Source organism: Astatotilapia calliptera, chromosome 11, assembly GCF_900246225.1.
Source record: "Astatotilapia calliptera chromosome 11, fAstCal1.2, whole genome shotgun sequence".
Lineage (NCBI taxonomy): Eukaryota > Metazoa > Chordata > Actinopteri > Cichliformes > Cichlidae > Astatotilapia > Astatotilapia calliptera.
In genome coordinates this window covers 11,861,396-11,884,381 of record NC_039312.1, presented here as the reverse complement: position 1 = coordinate 11,884,381, position 22,986 = coordinate 11,861,396, and the positions used below count along the sequence as shown (strand labels likewise).

The 22,986-nt window shown below is 38.7% G+C and overlaps 1 protein-coding gene across 8 annotated transcripts in view; it reads left to right on the top strand.

The window, feature by feature from the left end:
• Positions 1 to 22,986, top strand: part of ulk4 (unc-51 like kinase 4) — a 106,655-nt gene that overhangs the window by 17,052 nt on the left and 66,617 nt on the right. For all 8 annotated transcript variants that reach the window (XR_003273893.1, XM_026185486.1, XM_026185487.1 and 5 more), the window contains 2 exons: positions 6,519 to 6,626; positions 13,676 to 13,759. Coding sequence is in view for 7 of the 8 variants with exons in the window: in XM_026185486.1 (XP_026041271.1) it covers positions 6,519 to 6,626; positions 13,676 to 13,759 (192 nt within the window). In the remaining variant the exon portion in view is untranslated. The remainder of the gene's footprint in view (positions 1 to 6,518; positions 6,627 to 13,675; positions 13,760 to 22,986) is intronic.

Genomic DNA, 22,986 nt, shown 5'->3' with positions numbered 1-22,986 from the left:
TTCTATAACGCAGAAAAAAAAAGAATTCACAAAAAAACAGCATTAAACTCAGAGCGTAGTTAAACAACTATCTTCAGCACAGAGGTTGTGAATGACACAAATCAGCAGCAATTGCTTAACCGTATTCAATGATTATCATTATAGACAGGGAACATCATTTAGCATTCTTTCTACAATTCAAGTCTCTGAGTCTTTTTTTTTTTTTTTTCAGGGACAGAAACCCTCAAATGAAACCACCCCAAGATTTCACTTTCAAAGGATATGCCTGGGGAGATGAAAGTCCCAGTAATACAGCTGCACAGGCAGTTATATACTTAGTTCAGCACCCCATCAGATGGCGACACCTCTTACTATGGCTGCGTAGCTGGGGGGTGTCGGCATTGCTTTCTCTTCGGTCTCGAAGTGCCACAAATCCGGGTCACGGCACCAAAGATGTAACCCAACCAGTGCAGGGGCCTCCCTACACCCCGGACTCTGCGTTGTGTTAGTTTGTGTTGGATTGGGGTGCACCGCAGAGAGACCAGTCGGACACAGGCGCTCGATTTGTGGCTCGGATCGTGCCGTTTATTCGGAAGCAGGGGCAAACACCACTCCAACTCTGCTGCTGGCCCTTTTTGAATCACAGCAAACACTCCGTGACTATCAACATTGCAAAATACAACAACACATATACACAGAATACACATTAAGTAACAATAACCGTGCCTTCTACAACATTCCACGGTCTCGGCGATGAATACAACACAAAACTGATGCAGTTCGCCACTGGCAGTGCTTACCTTTTTGAATCACAGCAAACACTGAACCAAGATGGCGCCCGCGCGAACAAGAAATCTGAAGTACGGTGTCCTGCAGAGGACAAATGGTCCAAATTGCTAAATTTTACACCATATATGCAGCTCAACAGCGACACCTTGTGACTTATTCCAGTCACTACCTTACAGTAACATAACCTTTGTTGGAAATAACAGAGGTCAAACGTTTACTATAGGTCTTTACCAGGTTTGCACACACAGTAGCTGGTATTTTGGCCCATTCCTCCATGCAGATCTTCTCGAGAGCAGTGATGTTTTGGGGCTGTCGCCGAGCAACACGGACTTTCAACTCCCGCCACAGATTTTCTATGGGGTTGAGGTCTGGAGACTGGCTAGGCCACTCCAGGACTTTCAAATGCTTCTTACGGAGCCACTCCTTTGTTGCCCGGGCGGTGTGTTTTGGATCATTGTCATGTTGGAAGACCCAGCCTCGTTTCATCTTCAAAGTTCTCACTGATGGAAGGAGGTTTTGGCTCAAAATCTCACGATACATGGCCCCATTCATTCTGTCCTTAACACGGATCAGTCGTCCTGTCCCCTTGGCAGAAAAACAGCCCCATAGCATGATGTTTCCACCCCCATGCTTCACAGTAGGTATGGTGTTCTTGGGATGCAACTCAGTATTCTTCTTCCTCCAAACACGACGAGTTGAGTTTATACCAAAAAGTTCTACTTTGGTTTCATCTGACCACATGACATTCTCCCAATCCTCTGCTGTATCATCCATGTGCTCTCTGGCAAACTTCAGACGGGCCTGGACATGCACTGGCTTCAGCAGCGGAACACGTCTGGCACTGCGGGATTTGATTCCCTGCCGTTGTAGTGTGTTACTGATGGTGACCTTTGTTACTTTGGTCCCAGCTCTCTGCAGGTCATTCACCAGGTCCCCCCGTGTGGTTCTGGGATCTTTGCTCACCGTTCTCATGATCATTTTGACCCCACGGGATGAGATCTTGCGTGGAGCCCCAGATCGAGGGAGATTATCAGTGGTCTTGTATGTCTTCCATTTTCTGATGATTGCTCCCACAGTTGATTTTTCCACACCAAGCTGCTTGCCTATTGTAGATTCACTCTTCCCAGTCTGGTGCAGGTCTACAATACTTTTCCTGGTGTCCTTCAAAAGCTCTTTGGTCTTGGCCATGGCGGAGTTTGGAGTCTGACTGTTTGAGGCTGTGGACAGGTGTCTTTTATACAGATGATGAGTTCAAACAGGTGCCATTCATACAGGTAACGAGTGGGGGACAGAAAAGCTTCTTACAGAAGACGTTACAGGTCTGTGAGAGCCAGAGATTTTCCTTGTTTGAGGTGACCAAATACTTATTTTCCACCCTGGTTTACGAATAAATTCTTTACAAATCCTACCATGTGAATTCATGGATTTTTTTTTTTCACATTCTGTCTCTCACAGTTGAAGTGTACCTCTGGTGCAAATTACTGACCTCTGTCATCATTTTAGGTGGGGGAACTTGCACAATCGGTGGCTGACTAAATACTTTTTTGCCCCACTGTATGTTCAATAGTACAGTGGTTTAGGTGGAAGATTTTAATTTATCATGGGTCATCCATAAACAATATTTAGTGACCTTTTTTATTAATGTGCCTATGCACATGCTGACATAGATGCCATGGTACTTACATGGTCATGTTTAGTGCCACAAATGAGAGAAATTAGCCTTATGATAAAATATTGATATTACCAGTGGCCATATTGGCAGGAATGTATTGATTGTCTTGTTTTTGTTTGTCTGATTTTTACTATATACTGATATGTGATTTGTCAGATAATGTAACTTTAAAGCCTTTGCAGATTTGTCATCACTGTCTAGGGCCCATCATAAGCATTGAAGTTTATTGGTTTCCCTTGTTGAGTCATTTCTCTAGAGTCCCCTCTGAACTTTCTGTTAACTATGTACAAGCAGAAGGGAGAGACGCATTACCAGTGAGACTTACAAAACAAGTAGTTTCTGATTTGTAGTTTCATCATATCAGGCATCATTTTTTTGAGTCCTGGACATTGGCAGATTCTTGATGGAGTTTAAAAAATGGCTTCATCAAAGTAGAATCTACTGGGGGTGTATAAATGGCACAGAGATCTAGCTATGTGCTATTTGTCAGTGATGCCCAGGGCTTATTCTTATTTACCATGGTTTACTGTCGACATCTTACGCCAGAGAACTGTTTTATACCACACCAGTTGTCTTCTGGCTCTTTGCTGCTACTGGGATGGCTGTAGCTCAGGCAGTAGAGCAGGTCATCTACTGATCATCTACTGATACTGGTGGTTTGATTCCTGGCTTCCCCTAGTCTGCATGCCTCTTGGTCAAGATACTAACCCCAAATTGCTCTCCGATGCATCCCTCGGAGTATGAATGTGTGTGTGAATGTTAGTTAGAAAGCACTAAGAAAATGTGCTTGTTTGAATCGGTGAATGCACATGTTGTGTAAAGTGCTTTGAGTGCTCAGAAGAGTAGAAAAGCGCTATATAAGAACCAGTCTATTTACCATTTACCGAGTCATCACAGCGATATACAAAATGGACGACTTTGGCATCGCAGTTTCTCTTTAGTGAATTGTTAAAAACCAATGATGAGTGGAAAAAAATCAGCTACTAATGACAAGGATAACAAAAAGCATTATATAAATAATCTTTGTGTCTGTAGTCGTGTGTCCATCTATAGACGCAGCAGAGGTGTTTTGTGTGTTTCTGCAAGTGTGCTTTTTTTTTTTTTTTTTTAAACCATGTTTATGCGAGGACTCAGCAGGGGTCTCTTTTATGATATTTTGTGTGTGTGTGTGTGGGGGGGGGGGGGTTTGTTTGTTTTTTTTTCCTTCTTTTGGTGCATCTGTGTTTGTGTTTGTCCTTATGTTATAGTGATGCTAACAGATGACCAATAAAAGATTTTTTTCTCTGGTGTGTGTGTGTGTGTGTGTGTGTTTTCTCAGCAGGGGTCCTCTCACTGATATTCTGCTAATCAGAGTTTTGGGGCTGGGCTTAGTTACCATGGTAGCTGCTATATGCTTTCATTACTCTTCAATAGACACACTCGTCTGTCTCTCTTCCTGTCTCACTGTTCTTTCTTCCTGTCCTGTTTGTTTCTCTTTTGTCTTTCTACAGTGAGTCTGTCATTGTCCTTCAGCCGTCAAATAGAATTAAATGAAAAATAAATGTTTTGTTTTAATGTTACTAATGCATGTTTCTTGCTTTCTTAATGTGAGATAGAGAAGCTGTGCTTTCAAAATCCACTACACATGATCTTCCCCAGATTTTCTGGGAGTTTTGCCACAAAAGCTTGAACTGTGAAGGGTTATAGGAAAGCAATGAATTTTAAAAGCTCACAGCAATCCTTAAGAAGACATATTCAGAGGGCAATGGCTCAACAAAGACATTTCTGGATTTCTAAATATCCTTTGTAAAAAAGAAAAAAAAAGTTTGGACTGACTGTGTTGTGTAATTATGTTAAGACTGATTTTGATTAAAGTTAAATAAAGTTGATTAAAGTGGCACGTCTGGATACTCTTATGGGTAAACAATATAAAAGTCTTGTTTCCTAGAGATATTTGGTGAATGTGTTTTTAGATGCTGTGATAATCTGTGCCTCACATTGTTAGTATAAGATATGTGATCCATTAATCTGAATTTAGCCGTGCAACAAACTGACAAACTATCCAGGTGTGCCCCCGCCTTTCACGCTATGACAGCTGGGATTGAAATCTGGTGTACTGATTTATAAGTCAGTCTCCTCTGTCACCGCTTTATGGGCTTGTATTACCTATTAATTCTGGCTGAGTCTTCAGTCTTCTATAAGGCTAATAGTCCACCGCAGTAACTGGTCATCGCACTGTTTATTGTGTGTGTGTGTGTGTGTGTGTGTGTGTGTGTCTGCGTTGTTGTTTATGTGTGTTAATTAAGTGCATGGGTTTGTATTTCCTTGTGTGCATTGATGTGCATAGTTTTCACCTGAAGTGCTGATGCTGAGATAATTGTAAGGTGTTCTCTGGGAATTATTTTTTATATGTCTTCATGTAGGCTTTTTTTTTCTCTACCTCTCCCCTCTCCCTGAGTACAGCTGCTTGACCAGTTTCTAACACACTCCAGCATATTAATTCCCAACCTTTTCCATTTAGAAATTGTTAGTGGTTTGATCTCACTAAGGGAGTGAGAGAGAAGATTGGAAAATGGCAAAATACAATTGCTTGAGTGTAACTGTAGTGCTGTAATAGAATCACAGCAGGCAAATTTAAAATGGAAGAGAAGGAGAAAATGTGTTCAACAATACAGAAATGATACAAAACTGGGAGAGAATGGAAACAATGGAAAAAATAAAGAAGAAAGCAGGAACAAAAGAGGAATGAGGCAGAACTTGCATCAGATCACAGAGGGGGAAAAGCTGGCAGTAATGCTAATGTCAGGAAGCAGCCAGCCAGAAAGGCTGTGTTTGCATATAATTAAGTCTGTGTGTGTGTGTTTACATCTGAGTTCAATGGGATTTTTTTTTTTTTTTTTGTATTTAATGTATATCCCATCCATGCTTCTGTTTTCTTAACTCTGCCCCCCTGAACTGGATGAATAGAGGGCCTTGAGCATATCCATCCTCTAAGTCATGAAATACACCCTGGACATGTTTCCAGCCTTTCACAGGGCTATAGATAAACCAATTATGTCTTATTCCAGCAGCTAATAATCTTGTCCTTACTTAAAAGGTAAGCGATAATATTATATTTTAACTCCATACACAAAGTATTTTGTTACACATTTTTGCTGTTTGTTTGTTTTTTAACATTATGCAACTTATACAACAGTTTATTGCCCAAGGAGTATTTGATGTGAGAGCAGTGTCCCTACTGTAAAAACCAACCTCAGTGCTGTAAACCTGTTGACCTCATCACTCATTTTTTCTCAAAGTCAAGCTTTGACTGGTGGATTTGTTTGGGAAGATCCAACCTGAGCATCACTCTGGGTCCTGCAGCCTTTCACTACTGGCTTTGTGTTAACCTCATAGAAGAAGTGACAATATTGCATTTGCAGGTTCTTTCAAAGAACATCAGTGGATAATTGTTCAGCTTTACTAAAACAAACAGTTGTTAAATGTTTTTCAGGTTAGCATGACATTGTTGCCGTTTTAGTCATCAAATTCTAAATAATATGCATGTCTTCGTTCCTCAAAAGTTGTAGACCAGGTTTTTGTTGACTACAACACAGGCAGCTCCTGGTAGATTTGGACTATAATCCTACACAGTGGGACAGCTTTGCAGGCTTTGAAATTATGATCTCTGTAATAGTGGCCTTAGTGACTTTGACAAAATCAATTTTCCTGTTTTTCCTTAATATTTTTAGTTGATTGCGTTCATAAATTAGATATTTGGTTTTAGCTAAGCTTTTTGTATTTGCTACCTCAACTTAAAAATAATGTTAGAATATAAGAGTTTTGAAGTTGAAATTTTTATGTGCTAGCAGAGCATTGCCATGCTTCTGGTGATGTCTCTGGGTAATACAGATGCCCCTGGCTTGTATTAAAAAATAGAATATGTCCAGCCCTAGGGAAATATATAAATGTAAAATGAATTGTAATTTTATTGTGCAGATAGTTTTTTTTTAAAATTATTATTATTATTATTATTATTATTGTTTTTTAAATTTTCATGTGATTGAACTTTAATTGAAAATAGAAGTACTATTGAAAGTGTTTGTCATGCTCTTTGCAGGCTGTGTCCACACTAACAGACCTGCTGAGGGATAATCTAAGGAACAGTAAAATAAAACGGCTCCTGCTGCCACCACTCGCGGAGTTCCTCTACCTCATCTCCTCTCAGGTACACTTTGAATGTCAGAAGCCAACGTGAAGAGACATTTTTAAAGAGATAGATATGTTGCAGTTTATTGAAACATGATTATGTTTCCAAACACGTCTATAGAAGTCGGTCCACATGCATACTTGCTTTAGGCATGAAAAGGACACTCATTGCAGGAGGTTGCATAAGTGGCAAGAACATTACTCGTTTTTTTTAACACTCATTCTTTGTGAAGTAGATTTTTCCTTGATTAGAAGAGGTATAACAGAAGAGGAGCTGTTAATAGAAATGTTATTTGGCATTTTTGTCAAGAAGAAACCAGCAGATTGGGGCAGGTGCATTTCTTACTATTTGATTTTATTCTTTTTTTTACCGTTAACCTGCGATTAAAGTCTGTTTTCCATACACCATTGTTAAGACTAATTCATGAAGGTCTTTAATTAGTCTCAGACAAATTCTCTTAATATTGTTCTACATACTAGACAAGGCAGTGGCATATTATGTCATTAAATGACCCGAACAATTATGTTAATACAAGCAGTAAGGAATACAATGAAAGAAATGATTCACTGGCTGCTCACCTTGCTGTTAACTTTAAGTGGCTGTGAATGTGTCATATCATCTTTCGCCAATAGTTCAGCAGTGAAATTGATTTCTTCAGTTAATAAGTAAAAATGAACACAGAATTGATGTCACAAGTAAGACTGTTTGTTATTTCTTCAGTGGTAATGTTCAGCTTTAGGTGAAATGAATGAAAGTACTCTGTCATCAGGTAATGGACTTTATATCTACACACTAACTAAATTCAGTTGAAATTTAATTGACCCCCAGCCCTGAGAATTAGAGCGAAGGGGGCCTTGTTTGACTTCATTACCAGGGGCACTACAATTTATTGCCAGTTAACCTAATTTACCCAGGCAGGTCAATTAAGCATAGGATTTTTATTTACTCAACTGATGGATAACCTTTAAAAATCAATCCACCCACCTGATTGCACACATTATTCTCTGAAACCTTAAACAATCTCATTGCTGTGTCGAAGCTCCTAATAAATTGACTCTTAAGCTCCTGCAGGAATTGTGTTTGTCGACTGATGCAAATGTGTTCTATCTCCCACAGAAATCATCTAACCAGCAATTTAAACGTATACATTTTCATTTAGTTATAGTAAAAAATGATCTTATATCAACTTACCATCCCTAAGATGCTCTGTAATGTAGTGTCTTTAGTGTTACTGAAATTTTAGTGCATATATATATATATATATGTATATTAGAGCTGCCACAAACGATTATTTTGATAGTCGACTAGTCACCGATTATTTTTGCGATTAGTCGACTAATCAGATCATCATCCATTGGACGTAAAATGTACAGCTTATTGCACCAGCAGCATCTGCTCTTATATAACTATCATTAGCTTACAGCTTTAAGTGTTTAAGGTATGTGCTAACTAAAAATAAAGACAAGATGATAGTTTATAAAATTTTAATGAAATTTGCAGATTGTTTCGGTGAAGTTTAATAAACTCCTTGCTATCTAAAATATAACAGGACACCGGAGTAAATTCTCGAGCATCTCACACTTCTGATAATCAGCTGTCTGCTTGACGTTTATTCAGCTGTGTAAAAACTTTAATCTCAGCCAAACCGATTTCCTCAGGAACAAATAAAATACTAAAAAAAGCCAAACAATAACATGTTTAAGTTATCTAAGTGACTCATATATATTTAACCTAAGTAGCGAAAGACGGCGGTGGGTTTGAAAACGATTTGCCGGGAGTCCGGTGTTCTCACGGCTCTAGTTAGCCTAGCCCCCGGCTAACTATCGAGCTAGTGGGTAACAGACGTCTCCGAAAACGTCGGAGCGCTTTTGAAAATATGTGGTGTCTTGATAAACTGAGCAGATATTTGAGGTTTACACAGCTACATTCTCGCCTGAAAATATGTTAAACGTTTATTTTGTGACCCAGAAAGAATAATAAGAGTAATATTAAAACTAACTAGCTGCCGCCATTGTTGGAAACTGAGCTGGGCCGCGCTATGAATTCTGGGAAACTGCTTCTTCTTCTTCGGGGTTTAACGGCAGCTGGCATCCTTGTACATGCTGTGCTGCCATCTTCTGTTCCAGTCCGTTATTACACTCTTAAATCCTGCCACTTATTCCTGCGTCTTTTGTGATCTTACAAAGCTTCAAACGACGCGTCGACTATTAAATCAGTCGTCGACGATTTTGATAGTCGACGTAATCGTGACTAGTCGACTAATCGTGGCAGCCCTAATGTATATATATATGTATGTATGTATGTATGTATGTATGTATGTATATATATATATATATATATATATATAAATATATATATGTATGTATGTATGTATGTATGTATGTATATATATATGTATGTATGTATGTATGTATGTATATATATATATTAGGGGTGCAACGATACACAAAATTCACGGTTCGGTTCGATACTTTGGTGTCACGGTTCGATATTTTTTCGATACAAAAAAATGTTCATGCCTTTTTAATTTGTCATTTATTAAAATTATAAATATATATTTTAACTCAAAAGTACAGTTTTTAAATTTAACCCTAACCCTTGTGCGTGTTTTTTATTTTGACAGCGAATGCGCACCTGCGGACCACTTATGTGCAGCCCTGGTTATTTAGCTCGTCATATTGCAGCCACAGAAATTCTTTTGTCCATGAAACCATAAAGCTGCACTTTCTTTTTGCCTTATAGTCTGATTTGTCATAACTTCTCCGTTTTGTGGTAAGCTTTTCTTTGGCTGTCACTTCTTCACCCTGACCTGTCTTATTTGGCTCAGCAGAACTAAAATATATATACTGCTGCTTTTACACAAGCACTCACATAAGCTCAGCGATTCTCTGCTCGATCAACCTCTCACATGTTTAAGCTTGCTGCGGGAGATTTCACTTGTCATGTTTGCATAGTAAGCTAACGATTAATAAGACGATGTCAGAGGAATTGGTGCACAAATTATCATCACTCACAGATCAGTGCTGTCGCTCTCTATACACAGTTCGCACGATTGCAAAGTGAAAGCAAAAAAGCAAGCGCAAATTCAAACGCGATTTCAATATGTCACATATTGACAGTGGCTCACCGATGCCAAAGACATAATTACCCAGCTACATTTCTGAAAGAATGCAAAAGCATTGACATATATTTTTCCTTCCTACAATAGCCCGACGGGCAGGGAAGAGATAGATTTTGGTGGCCCGACTGAAAAAATCGCTAGCCCCAGGACGTCGGGCTAGCGATATCACAAGCCCTGTATCTAATTGAGGAATCACTCATCTTTGGAAAAGAGAGTTTATTACAGAGAAATGTCTCTTTCCAAAATAAAAGCTATACTATCCACTTCTTCTGGGCTATATTCTCAGCAGCATAAGGAGAATCATGTGCTAACAGCTGTCTAAATGACTCGGCTAAAGTTAGTAGCATGCTTGTTGTTTTTGTCTTTGCACTAGGATGATGTCGGCGTAAATGTGCAGTCATATTCGTTGTGTTCCCACTAGTGCTTTCAGGTTAATCTCGTTGAAATGACCTTAACGCCACAACACGGCAAATCTCCGTTAACGAGCTACCGCCGATCGCCCCGTGCATGGGGCTAGACGGCCAACACGTTAACGAGCTAACTGCGCTAACACACTAGTTCCCACCCATGTAATTGAGCATTGCATGCCACATCCAACATACTGTTTTACTTTAGTCCATGACTCGCTTACCTTCAGGGTCATACGTCACATGAAAACCAAAATAATTCCAAACGCCAGATCTGAATGAGGGTGCGGGAGGTCCATGTTGCAAGGGGAGCTTAACTTCTGTCTTGCTAGCTTGCCCTGCGCTCTTCCTTCTGACGATGCTGTTTGTGTTGAGCGCTCAGTGGATCTGCGCTCGACAGTGCAGCCTAGGCGGAGTAGTCGAACGCAGATTCACTGAGCGCTCAACACAGACAGCATCGTCAGAAGGAAAGTTGATAAAATAAATTACAAATGTTGTATTGTTCGATACATATGCGTACCGAACCGAAAGCACTGTATCGAACGGTTCAATATCGATACGAATATCGTTGCACCCCTAATATATATATATATATATATATATATATATATATATATATATATGTGTATGTATATATATGTATGTATATATATGTGTATGTATATATGTGTATGTATATATATGTGTATGTATATATATGTATGTATATATGTGTATGTATATATATGTATGTATATATATGTATGTATATATATGTGTATGTATATATATGTATGTATATATATGTGTATGTATATGTATATATATATATGTATATATATGTATATGTATATATATATATATGTATATATATGTATATATATACACACATACATATATATATATTAGGGATGCAACGATACACAAGATTCATGGTTTGGTTCGATACTTTGGTGTCACGTTTCGATATTTTTTCAATACAAAAAAATGTTCATGCCTTTTTAATTTGTCATTTATTAAAATTATAAATATATATTTTAACTCAAAAGTACAGTTTTTAAATTTAATGTTGCTGAAACAATAAAATAATAATAATAAAAAATCTATCTGATCGAGAAATCACTCATCTTTGGAAAAGAGAGTTTATTACAGAGAAATGGCTCTTTCCAAAATAAAAGCTATACTATACGCTTCTTCTGGGCTATATTCTCCGCAGCATATTAAACATATCAGGTCCCCATAAGGAGAATCATGTGCTAACGGGTGTCTAAATGACTCGGGTAAAGTTTGTAGCATGCGTGCTTGTTGTTTTTGTCTGCTTCCACTTGTCTTTGCACTAGGATGATGTCGGAGTAAATGTGCAGTCATATTCGTTGTGTTCCCACTAGTGCTGTCAGCGTTAATCTCGTTAAAATGACATTAACGCCATAATGCCGCAAATCTCCGTTAACGAGTTACCGCGGATCGCCCCGTGCGTGGAGCTGGACGGTGTCAACACGTTAACGAGCTAACTGCGCTAACACACTAGTTCCCACCAATCGAGCATTGCGTGGCACATCCGACATACTGTTTTACTTTTGTCCATGACGCACTTACCATCTGGGTCATACGTCACATGAAAACCAAGATAGTTCCAAACGCCAGATCTGAATGAGGGTGGAGGAGGTTCAATTTCGGGTAGCGTTGAGGCAGTTGCCATGTTGCAACAAGCTCAACTTTTGTCTTGCTAGCTTGCGCTGTGCTCAGTGGATCTGCGCTCGACAGTGCAGCCTAGGCGGAGTATCGAACGGTTCAATATCGATCCGAGTATTGTTGCACCCCTAATATATATATATATATATATATATTAGGGGTACATACATTCAGTTTAGTTATTGTATATCTATACATTCAGTTTAGTTATTGTATATCTATACATTCAGTTTAGTTATTGTATATCTAGGCCTGGTGATATGAAATTGTATTTTTCAATGGTTCTGGCTGTCCTTGATGCACCATCAAGACTGAAATGGTCACGTTTATCTTTTCAAAACTCAATTTCTCTTGAATGCAGCATAATTAAATAAAGTTTTTGGTGGGTATATTCATTGTCTTGAAAAGTCACAAACTAATTCAAGTGTTTCAAATTAACTTCTTTTTGGTTTCATGATGTTGAGTGCATATATCCACAACATTTCTCTGAGTCAACTTCTTTAAAAGGACCCCTCCATGAAAACGTGTTTTAACCTTGACGTTTTTTCATTTCATACCAGTTTAAGAATCAGAGCTCCAAAAACACAGTCGTTTTTTTTATTTTTTTGGACTGTTTTTAGAGTCTCAAGGTTGGCGGTCTGATGATCTGATAGGTTTTCTGCTTAGTGTCAGCTACATTGCTTCCTGTGTTCTTGAGGCTAGATATACCCTTGAAAAAAAAAAACACCATAAAAACCTATATCCTTATTGGGCTTTACAAGGATGAATTAACATATTATCAGACTGATTTTAAATAGTAAGTAAAATTGGGTGTTTTGTTGTCTCATGCTGTCAGCTAACAGTACACGACTGTCTTTAACACCTTAATGAATAGTTAAGTTAATTTAGCAGCATTAGTGAAAGCAAATGTCTTAATTACAAACAGTTCAGATGAAAATCCTTCATGGATCTGAGCTCTACCAGCCATGTGGACCCACTTTGTCTCTATAATGGCAGGAGAAACAGTTTGAGTAATGTGGAATGGCTCTGTAAGTGTCCCCTGGTAAAATGATCTTCTTTACTCTCCTGCAGCCCCAGTCAATGACAACGATTAGCTATAGCCTCCAGTGCTGACTTTATCCTCAAGGTTAGATGTAGCCTAGAGCCTATACAATTGCAATGGAACAGAGAATTGTTTGATAAAAAAAAAGTTGAATTATTGTTGAATTTATCTCAATTTTGTGGATTTTAAGACAGTTAGTAAGACAATATAAATGTAAAGCCTATTTTGTCAGGATAAGAAGTAAATGGTAAACATATGATCATGTGAATAACTGAAAATACAGTGGCAACATTTTGATGACTGAACATTCACAGGAAAAAATACCATACTAGATTTCCCAGATTAATATAAAATACATGATAATTTCAGGATTATTCAGAATTATGTGTGAGTTTATGGTTTGACAGAGCAACCAAAACCATCAGCCTAGTCCATAGGAAGTTGTAACACATTATTTCAACTATTTTTTGAAATGTCATTTACTACTAATACTAATAGATAACAGATTGTTTCTTAAATAGTCAATGAAAAAACACTATTTAAATACTCACATGTACCTTGTTCCTATATTTTTAAAATATTTTGATGGAAAAAGTCTTAATTTGAGTATTGCAAATGCAGTTAAGTAATAAAGATGCCCTGGCTCCTTTTGCACCCTTTTCTTACCCTTTCCTCAACTCCTCTCTGCTGCACTCCGCATCTCCTACACTCTGCCTTTCTCTGACTCCCACTCTACTCCTCCACTGCCCCCTCCTCCCTTTACTGTATCCCCTCCATCTCTCTTCTCTCACCCTTTCTCCCTCTCTTTTCTATGCCTCTCTATCAGGAGAAGAAGAGAGGCTCCCCAGAGGGACTGTGGTTCGTTCCCGCTGCCGCCTACACTGGCTTAATGAGGAGCCTGCGGGAAGGGGTGAGTGTCTCTGTGTATGTCTGCATGTGTCTGTTTGTCTGTGCCTGTGTAGCTGTGACTAAGTCTCTCTCACTGTGTGTGTGTGTGTGTGTGCGCAAGAGTGTGTGGCAGGGGATCCCTGTGAACTGTAATGATGAGGCAGCTGTGGGGGCCTAAAGCGTTGTTTGCCAGCTGCAAGTCAAGGGCATGCAGAGCAGTCACACACACACACACACACACACACACACACACACACACACACACACACACACACACACACACGAACAAGAACACACACACACACACACACACACACACATGTGCGCATTCGCACTCTTACCTGCATCAAACACAACCCTTTACTGCTCAGCAGTCTGACCTCAGCAGCAATTAGGACCCTCCAGACACACATATACAGTAGATGGAGCAGAAACACAAGTAGAAATGTAGATACTTCTTTCCTTTTTGCAATTTTTTCTTTCACTTTTTTCTTTTTCTGTCTTATTTCATCCCTTTTTCTTACTTTGCCAGTTTAAATTACTGTTTTGTTTTGTTTTTAAAGTGAACTTATAAGACTGTAGTTGATTTAACACTAAAATAAAGATTAGAAATGGGCTTGTGCTTTTTGAAGCATGTCTATTAAGAAAATGCTCCCACATCACATAAAGAAATATACAGTGTTTTTCTTTCTAGTATTTTTACACGGTGACCTTTTCCCACGGATTAGGGACACATTTGGTAGACAGTGATATACAGTGAACAGGTAAAAGGAAAGAAGGAGATGGATGGATGTTGTTTTGTCTCTCAGGTGCAGAAAGGGTCTTGCTGTGGTGGCCCACTATAGCAGAATGAATATAGATGAAACCGGTCTGCACAGTTGTCAGCTAGTACCTACTGTTGCTTCATTACCACTGGGAGTGTAGGGGGGTAGATGAACAGAGAAGAGGTGCGTGTGCGTGTGTGTGTGTGTGTGTGTGTGTGTGTGACAGGAGCGAGGAGAGGGGTGTAGGGGAGGAGAGAGAAGGTTGACTTATTTATCATTATTGAGCTGAGAGAGTATGCTGATGGAAACACACACTACTCACACACAGCCTTAGGGACCAGACACTCATCCTAAGACCCAACCTGCCTCACTCTTTTTCCATCTCTCCCTCTCACACTCCATTTTCTCTCTCCTCCCAGTCTCCCTTTCCCTGACGAGCTGTTTTTCCAGTAGAATAATATTTGTCATCACGTTACAGAGCTGTCTATTTGGGCGAACTTTGTCTCATGGGTTTTACAATTATTGGAGAGATAGTGGTCACATTATATGGTTGGATGTTTGAGATACAAATCCTTGTTTGGGCACCTATGGGCAAAATACTTGTTTTGTTGCTTTATTTTCTTTTACTTGTTAAACAGTAAAACTTGATTAACAATTTCAGTGAAGCACTAAAACGTGTTGAATAGGTTGAGAACTGCCATGGGCTTTCTAAGCAATTGACTGAGGAGCTTTAAGTTAACTGATGTTTATAAATCAAGTTAAGGCTATATTAAAACACCTCCATATTATAATTTCCAAAATCTTTAATAAGGTCCTCTTAAGGAAAACTGTGAAAATGAAAAAAATTGCGGTTCATTGTGGTTGCAGTAAGCTTTAGCAGTATTTTTCCACCATGCAGAGATGATGCACCAAAAAAAGTCATTAGGAGGAAACTTTACCAAGTACCCCATCACAAATGTCATGATGAAGAATACAAAGCCACATCTGGTTTAGATGTTGCTTTAACTTCAGGTTGTGCACAGATGAAGTTTCTATCTTAGCTCTTTCTCTACAACTTCTAAAAGTAGGTTTAGAGAAAAAAAAATGATGCAGAATTTGACCATGAGATTTAAAGCATCCTCCTTTTTGGGACAGTTAGTGGCATATGAAATATTGAATGGATATAGAAAACAGTTCCACTAAATATCAGAAGTTTTGGCTGCAATTGTACTCCAGTTAGTCACGTAAAGGCCTGGCAAAAACAACACAAATCTGACATGAACTGTTTAAATATAAGCAAACTAGAGATTTCTGAATGACCTTTGCAGTCTGTTTAACTATGGGAAGAGCTTAAGCCTGCCATGTGAACAAAATAAGCTAAAAATTGAAGTGTTTAATGGCTTAGCTGCGAGAAGGTTGATGGAGAGAGAGCTACAACAGGCTATTGAGTAAAGTTGAATTTTGCTTGACAGGGGTGACCTGTTAACCCATGATGAAATAGCCAAAAATAGAGAGTACACGCACCCCATATAAAAGAATGAGCTGCTCCCATGGCATCAGTGTTGTCTTAAATGTCAAAAAATGTGAATTTAGATCTAGACAGATGGTCTCTATTGATTTCTTTAAGGTTTATTGAATCCCTTACCCTAAGGAAAGCAAAGTGAAGACAATATGAGACTAGCTGACAATTCTGTCACATATAAGGCTAGATTTGGTCCAGTTTTTATATAAAAATATTGATCAGTATAGCTAATTCGTTTTTAGATGAAATATTTTTAGTAGCTAAGGCACAGAGCCAATTTGTTGGTTTTGTCAGTAGAGCGATATGGTGGAGGAAATGGGGACTGACAGAAATGAAGAAAGAAGGATCAGTGTAGTGGGGAAGGGGGTGGAGATGGCAGGGAGAAAGAGAGAAAGTTGTAGTTGGACAGGGGGAGTGGATGGCATGGAGTGAAAGGCAGGTTTCCAGGCCAGACTGAGCTACAGGAAATTATTTATGAGTCTGAACAAGATGATGCTTCAACTGCCTAAGATGAAAAGTGTATGTGTGAATATATGTGTGCGTGTGCGCGTGTGTGCAAAAAAAGTGATGTGTGAACAGTATTGCAGTGATAGAAGCCACGGGGCCAAAGGCAGAACTCCCCCTTACACACATGGATCCTTACATACAAACATACATACACACAGCGGTGGTGGGCCTATTAATGATTTAACACTATCTTCCACAAAGGAGAGGAGACCAGAGGGGGATGTCGTGGGCCCTACCCTTTTGTCTAACATAGGATGACCATTGTATATGCATGAACACACACACACACCTAGCGTTAATGTTAGTAAATGTGTTATATAATAATGGATACTTACTCATCGTATTCTTCAGAATCCTTTTTTAGAATTAATCCCCATTTTTAATGAACAAAAAATGAAGAAAAATAGGCCAACATATGACGGAGTATAACTTAAGTTTATATTATCTTTACTTTTTTTCCCCTTTGTCTAAGAAAAACAATAATGTATAATCGAGCCTTTAACTCTTTTGGGGTAAAAAAAAAAAAGGTTTGAAATTTGGCACAGTGATTTAGGGCACTCCTTGCTAGCTTTACAATTAGATGGAAGGTTCCTGCCTGAGTAAAAGGATCCAGATGTATCTACCTGAAATTAAAAGCTTGCAATTAAAAAAAAGTAATGTATTTTTAATGACCAATAGTTCTGCCTTAAGCACAATTAGAAACAAACACAATCTGACTTTACTAACAACATACAGAGATGTACATCTCAGTCTTTGGATGAATACACTGAATAATTACTCAGATCTCAGTCTGGAAAATCGATCCCTCCATTTATCCATGCATCCATCCATTTTCTGCTACTGCTGCTAGTAGCTAGTAGTAGTAGTCGAGTCTACGAGGCGTAGTTTAAGCAGAGAAACCCAGATCTTCGTCTCTCCACCTGGGAACACTTTGAGGTTCCCAGGTCATCCAAGAGATGTTCTCCAGCATGTCCTGGTCTGCTCCAGTGCCTCCTGCTGACAGAGCATGTCTGAAATTCTTCATCTCATTTCTTTGGTCAACACTCAGCACTTATAACTACTGAACATAGCTCAACTGATAAATGGACAGCTTTGATTTTACACTTGGGTCTCCCTTCACCATAACAGCCTGGCACAGTGTTGGTACTTAAGAAACTCAACAACCCTCCACTTAGGCTACTCAGTCTCAACTTGGATTGGTCACTCTGACTTGTCTTACTTTGCAAAAAATGAATAATCATCTTTTTCAGTAATTCTGTTGTTGATTTTAACTGTGAGCACATGCTTGCTTCGATATGTAGCATTTCCAGCTTTCTGAATCCTTATTATGCTTCTTCTAAGGCCCTGTCAGGTATGGCTCTTGAGAAGACTAGACTTTCACAAGACACACTGTAAGACTTTTTTTTAAAGTCTCCTTTAACTGGAGGATCTGACTTCAAGTAGCTTTGGGAGAAATCATTAGCATAGAGGTTCTTTTGCTTATCCCAGTCTGGACCAAGAGATTTCTATGTTGTTGCTGGGATGAAGCTCATGTGCCAAGTTGAGATGGTGTCTCACTGAATTGTAAAACTGCCAAGGAAATGTGCATCTTCATGTTTTTTTTTTTTGTTTGTTTTTGTTTTTGTTTTTTTTGGGGGAAGGAAAGGAAACATTTTTGCTTCCTGTTTGACTGAAATCTCATGAAACTCACGATTGAAACTCACCACACCACAGTGGGTCTGATTGGTTTCGCTAATAGTTCTTTACATAATTATTAGGTAAAACATATGTTTGAGTTTTAGCAATGATGTACCGTTGGCTTCATTTGATCAAGTGGAGTTCAGAGCACTACTTCAGTTCATGCAATACTTAATTTTCTTTACAAACCCCCCCCCAAAACTTTAATTAAATTAAATTATTTGCATGGTTATATTTATTTATTTATTTTCAAGTTTTGGCAAAATTGGCAGAGATACCCAGCCAGTCAAATTTGGCACAAAGCTGTGAGATGAGAAGTAGTATCTTCAAATTTCCTTTTGTTGACATAAAGGTGAAGAAAATTGTATGATTTGACCATTTGGAGGTGCTGCAACAAGCGTCCCCATAACATGCTTCCATCCAGGCTATTAACCGGATCAAGTTGCCTCAGTGACAGTGGCCTATTGAACCTCTTGCCCCCTCCTCAGTGCTTGCAGCTATATTTAATATGTACCGGTATGTTTTTCTTTTTTTTGTGACATATTGGTTTTCCCACCTAATCGGTCCTTTCCCACGTCTCTATTACTTGTGCATAAATTTTTTCTCCTGTCAGCTATTTTGTCCAAGTCAGCTTATAAGCCTTTGTTCCTCGATGTTTACCTGTTTGTCTACAAGCCTGTGTTTCTCTTTGGGGTGTTAGATGTGTAGTGTGCGAGGTCAGTAGACAATGTCTGCGTTGCTGCCATGGGGGCTTATTCAAAACCAGGTGCACTGGCTTCTAAAGGATTTTAAATGGAAAGAGAAACCACATGAAACGTGAAAAAGTGTGCTTAAACATGCACAAGATTTCAACTCAAGAAAGTGATTTAGTTTTTCTGATCTGCTTGTCTTTGTACTTCAGACTCAGCAGACAGGTGCAAACATGTTTGGATATAAATCTAATCCACTGATCAACATTTAAAGACAGGGTTTTATTGTTCAGTATCACCCCAGCCTTTGAACTCTTTCATTTGAATTTCTTGTTCTTTTTATTTTGCCAGGGGTTCAAAGCACATAAATCTTTCTGTGGAAAAAGGGAGATTTTTTTTAAAGTTTAAACTACTTGCCATAAAGCCAGTTAGTCATATTGATTTCTGATGAAACCGATTGTTTTTATTTTTGGTAATTCTGAGTTTAAACCTTACAAACTTAAATTCTTATGCTTTGCTTTCCTGTTGCTTGTGTTAGATCTGGCCAATGCACTCCTGGAAAGCTGAATTAATCATCTTAACATTTTGTTTCTTTTATTTTTACAGTTATTATACTGCTATTATACTACAGATCAAAAGAAAACCTTTGGTCTAGCTTTGTAAGTTTTACCCGAGATCATGAATCTATTTTCCCAATAAACTCTGTAACCTCTTCTAAGGTCAGAATCAATTGTATTTTAATCTGTCAATGATTTGGAATTTGTGAAATGTTTTATTCATTTTTGTGCATTTTTACTTTTGGGGGGACAGGACAGTACAGTAGACAAGAAAGGGGGAGAGAAAGTAGGGGGAATGACACACAGGAAATAGCCTGGGGCAGACTTGAACCTGGGCCTCAGCAGGTGAGCCTTATGCCCTCTGGCATGTGGTTCACCTGTTCAACCAGTAAACTACACTTTTTAATTTAACAATAACTAACAATAACTTAAGCAATAGCCGATAATGCTAGAAATATAATTAATATTAGTACATGTTTTGGAATTCAAAGCCCTGTATCTCTGATTTAGTCCAACACAGCAAAAGAGGATACCAGAATATACCAAACACATCCCTGGTGTCTGTAAACTAGAACAAGCAAAGAGCATTGTCTTGTCTTGTCAGCTGAGGTCATGAAGTGAAATTGCAGTGCTGTCATTCCAATTACCAGTATAATGACTCTGGCAGTTGCAACTTGATTCTGAATTTTAATAGCTCATAGAATTATTGATAGAATGAGGCTTAGTATACCACATTTTCCCAACCTAATTATTTCATCAGTTCTTTAACTCAGAACCAAGAAGTTGACATTTTTCTTTTTGAGTGAAATACTATGGCACACACTAAATTGTAACATATGCCTTTAGTAGTCTACCTATAATTGCATCTGTGGTCTCATGTGTTAGAGCATGGCTAATAGTTGATCCCCAGCCCCTCCACATGCCAAACTGTTGTTGGGCAAGATGTCAAGGTGGGGGCTAAATCTATCTTGAGTGCTGCTGTGTGTCCAATGGTGATGCAAGTCATAGTTTGTTACTGACAGACAGTGTTGGGAAGGTTACTTTTAAAATGTATTCCATTACAGAATACAGAATACATGCCCCAAAATGTATTCTGTAACGTATTCCGTTACGTTACTCAATGACAGTAACGTATTCTGAATACTTTGGATTACTTAATATATTATCATGCTTTTTACAACAACGTGAATGTACTATTGCCGTGTGATTTATTACTATTACTGAAGGTCCGCGACTCCGAACTGTAGTAAAGGGACCTCTGACTAATACGGCGGGGTCCCTATCGGCTCGTAGCCGAAAACTAGCTTTACTTTGTTGTGTGGGTCAACTTTACTTGCGAGAGACAGAGAGAGGCGTTGAAAGACTGCTCCAACGGAACTTATTGTTTTCGGAGGAAAACACGAACACGGTGTACAGTCGAGTCTTAATAGCTTGGCTGCAGTGGTTATTATTATATTTACATGCTTCCAGCTCCCGTTTTTCCTCGATGACAACTCCTACCTTTCCACTCCCCTTTTTCTCCCTCCTCGCTCACAGACACATAATGTGTATGGCAGTCCATTCTCCCTGCAACACGGACTACACTGCCCATGATGCTACATTCTTCAGAGCTATGCTTGTAGCATTCTGCCTGTTAGCTTAGCACAACAACAACAACAACAACAACGAAAAGGCGCTCTCTCACCCAGGAAACACAGTCGCAGAGAGAGAGAGAGAGCGTCGCCCTGTAACCATGGCAACCGTAGCGCTGCCGCCTGGAACAACAGAACGTAGCTGTCAAACAAAACCCAAACAGTCCTGACCCGCGACAAAATGAAACAGGAAAATACCGCAGTGTAATCCATTTATTTCAACAAAGTAACTGTATTCTGAATACCACCTTTTTAAACGGTAACTGTAACGGAATACAGTTACTCATATTTTGTATTTTAAATACGTAACGGCGGTACATGTATTCCGTTACTCCCCAACACTGCTGACAGAATATATCTGAGGTTACGTTTACAAATATGGATTAGCTTTACCTCTCTGTCTTGGAGCTACATATACAGTTGATGTTCTTTGAACAGCAGTTACCGCTGGAAGAATAAAGCAGTTAATCTGCTCCTCCTAGTGCTTGTAAAGACTGCAGTTGAAGTCATAACTCTCTGAGACTTCAGTCAGTTTCTAAAAACCTTGTTGTGTTGCATGTGCCGTACATATATTTTCAGTATATACCTAAAAAAAAAAATACTAAAGGATTGAACTTCACCGTGTAAATCGTAATAGTATTATTCATATCAGATAGTATTTAAGAAAATTGCTCACAAAACATTTTGTATCTTGGACATCAATACAAGCAGGCTTGATTGCATCTAAGCACAGTTTCTACAAATGCTGAGCTACTGTCTATTTGTAACTTCCAAATTCTCACCTTACTCTGCTGATCATTTATAAGTGTTACAATATTTGGCATCGCAAAATGCCTTAAGGGATTTTTTTCCCATTATTTTGTTTTTCTTTTAGGAGGCGTGATGCAAAAGTCATTTTAAATGGAGGGTGACGCCTCCTTTATATCTTCTGCTTGCCTCATGAAACTAAGTGGTGATGGGATGGTGATAAGTGGTGATATAGTTCCAGATTTTAAAATACATTAGGCTCGGCCATAGGTATAGCTCTGGTATATAGTTCTTACTCTACATTTGAAAAACAAATCCCTAGTATATCTTTTATTGTCTCACAAGTGGCAGTAGTAGCATTAAGGAGGGTGGATTACCTTGAAGAGTGCACAGTAAATTAACCCCCCACCAATATGCTGTCTGATCTTTGTGGAAGTCACAATTACAAAAGCAGTGTGATTACTCATTTAACATACAAAGCACTGTACTCCTCATGTCTTCACTGAACACATTGAGCTATTACTAACAGTACAGGCCTGAAAGGGGAAAATTAACTTTAGTCGGTGGTAGAACCTCCTTTAGCAGCAACAACCTCAATCAGACACTTCCTGTAGATATTTCCACAACAATGAGGAGGATCTTGGGGCCATTCCCATTACGGCCTGTCTTAGCTGAACAACCTTCATGTGCAGAATATGTCAGTCAGTTAAAATCAGGGTAGGGGAGAGCGGGGTAAGTTGTCACACTTTTCACACTGACTAACTTTTACTGAGCACCATACATCACAACGTAATAAATGTTTCACCAAATGAAAGAAGGAAGTCTCGGGCACATATGATGTATTCATTACATTTTCATATCTTATCTCATTACGGAGTTGTAGACTGTTGAATGGAGAATGTGCACTTGTGACAATTTGCCCCATCGGCAGGTAAGTTGTCACACTAGATTATCTTAAAATAAGAACACAAATACTTAATTGTGATCATTGATTTTAATTGTTAAATTCAAACCAAAACTGGAAATTTGAACAATTATGCCAAGAGAATTTGGAAAAAAAACAATTATTTCAATCCAATACACATTTTAATCAAAACATTAAGTAGAAAGAAAACTTTAGTTTGAACTTTAAACTCAAATGTTCTCTGGCTTGCACATAAATCCATCATAACTGAA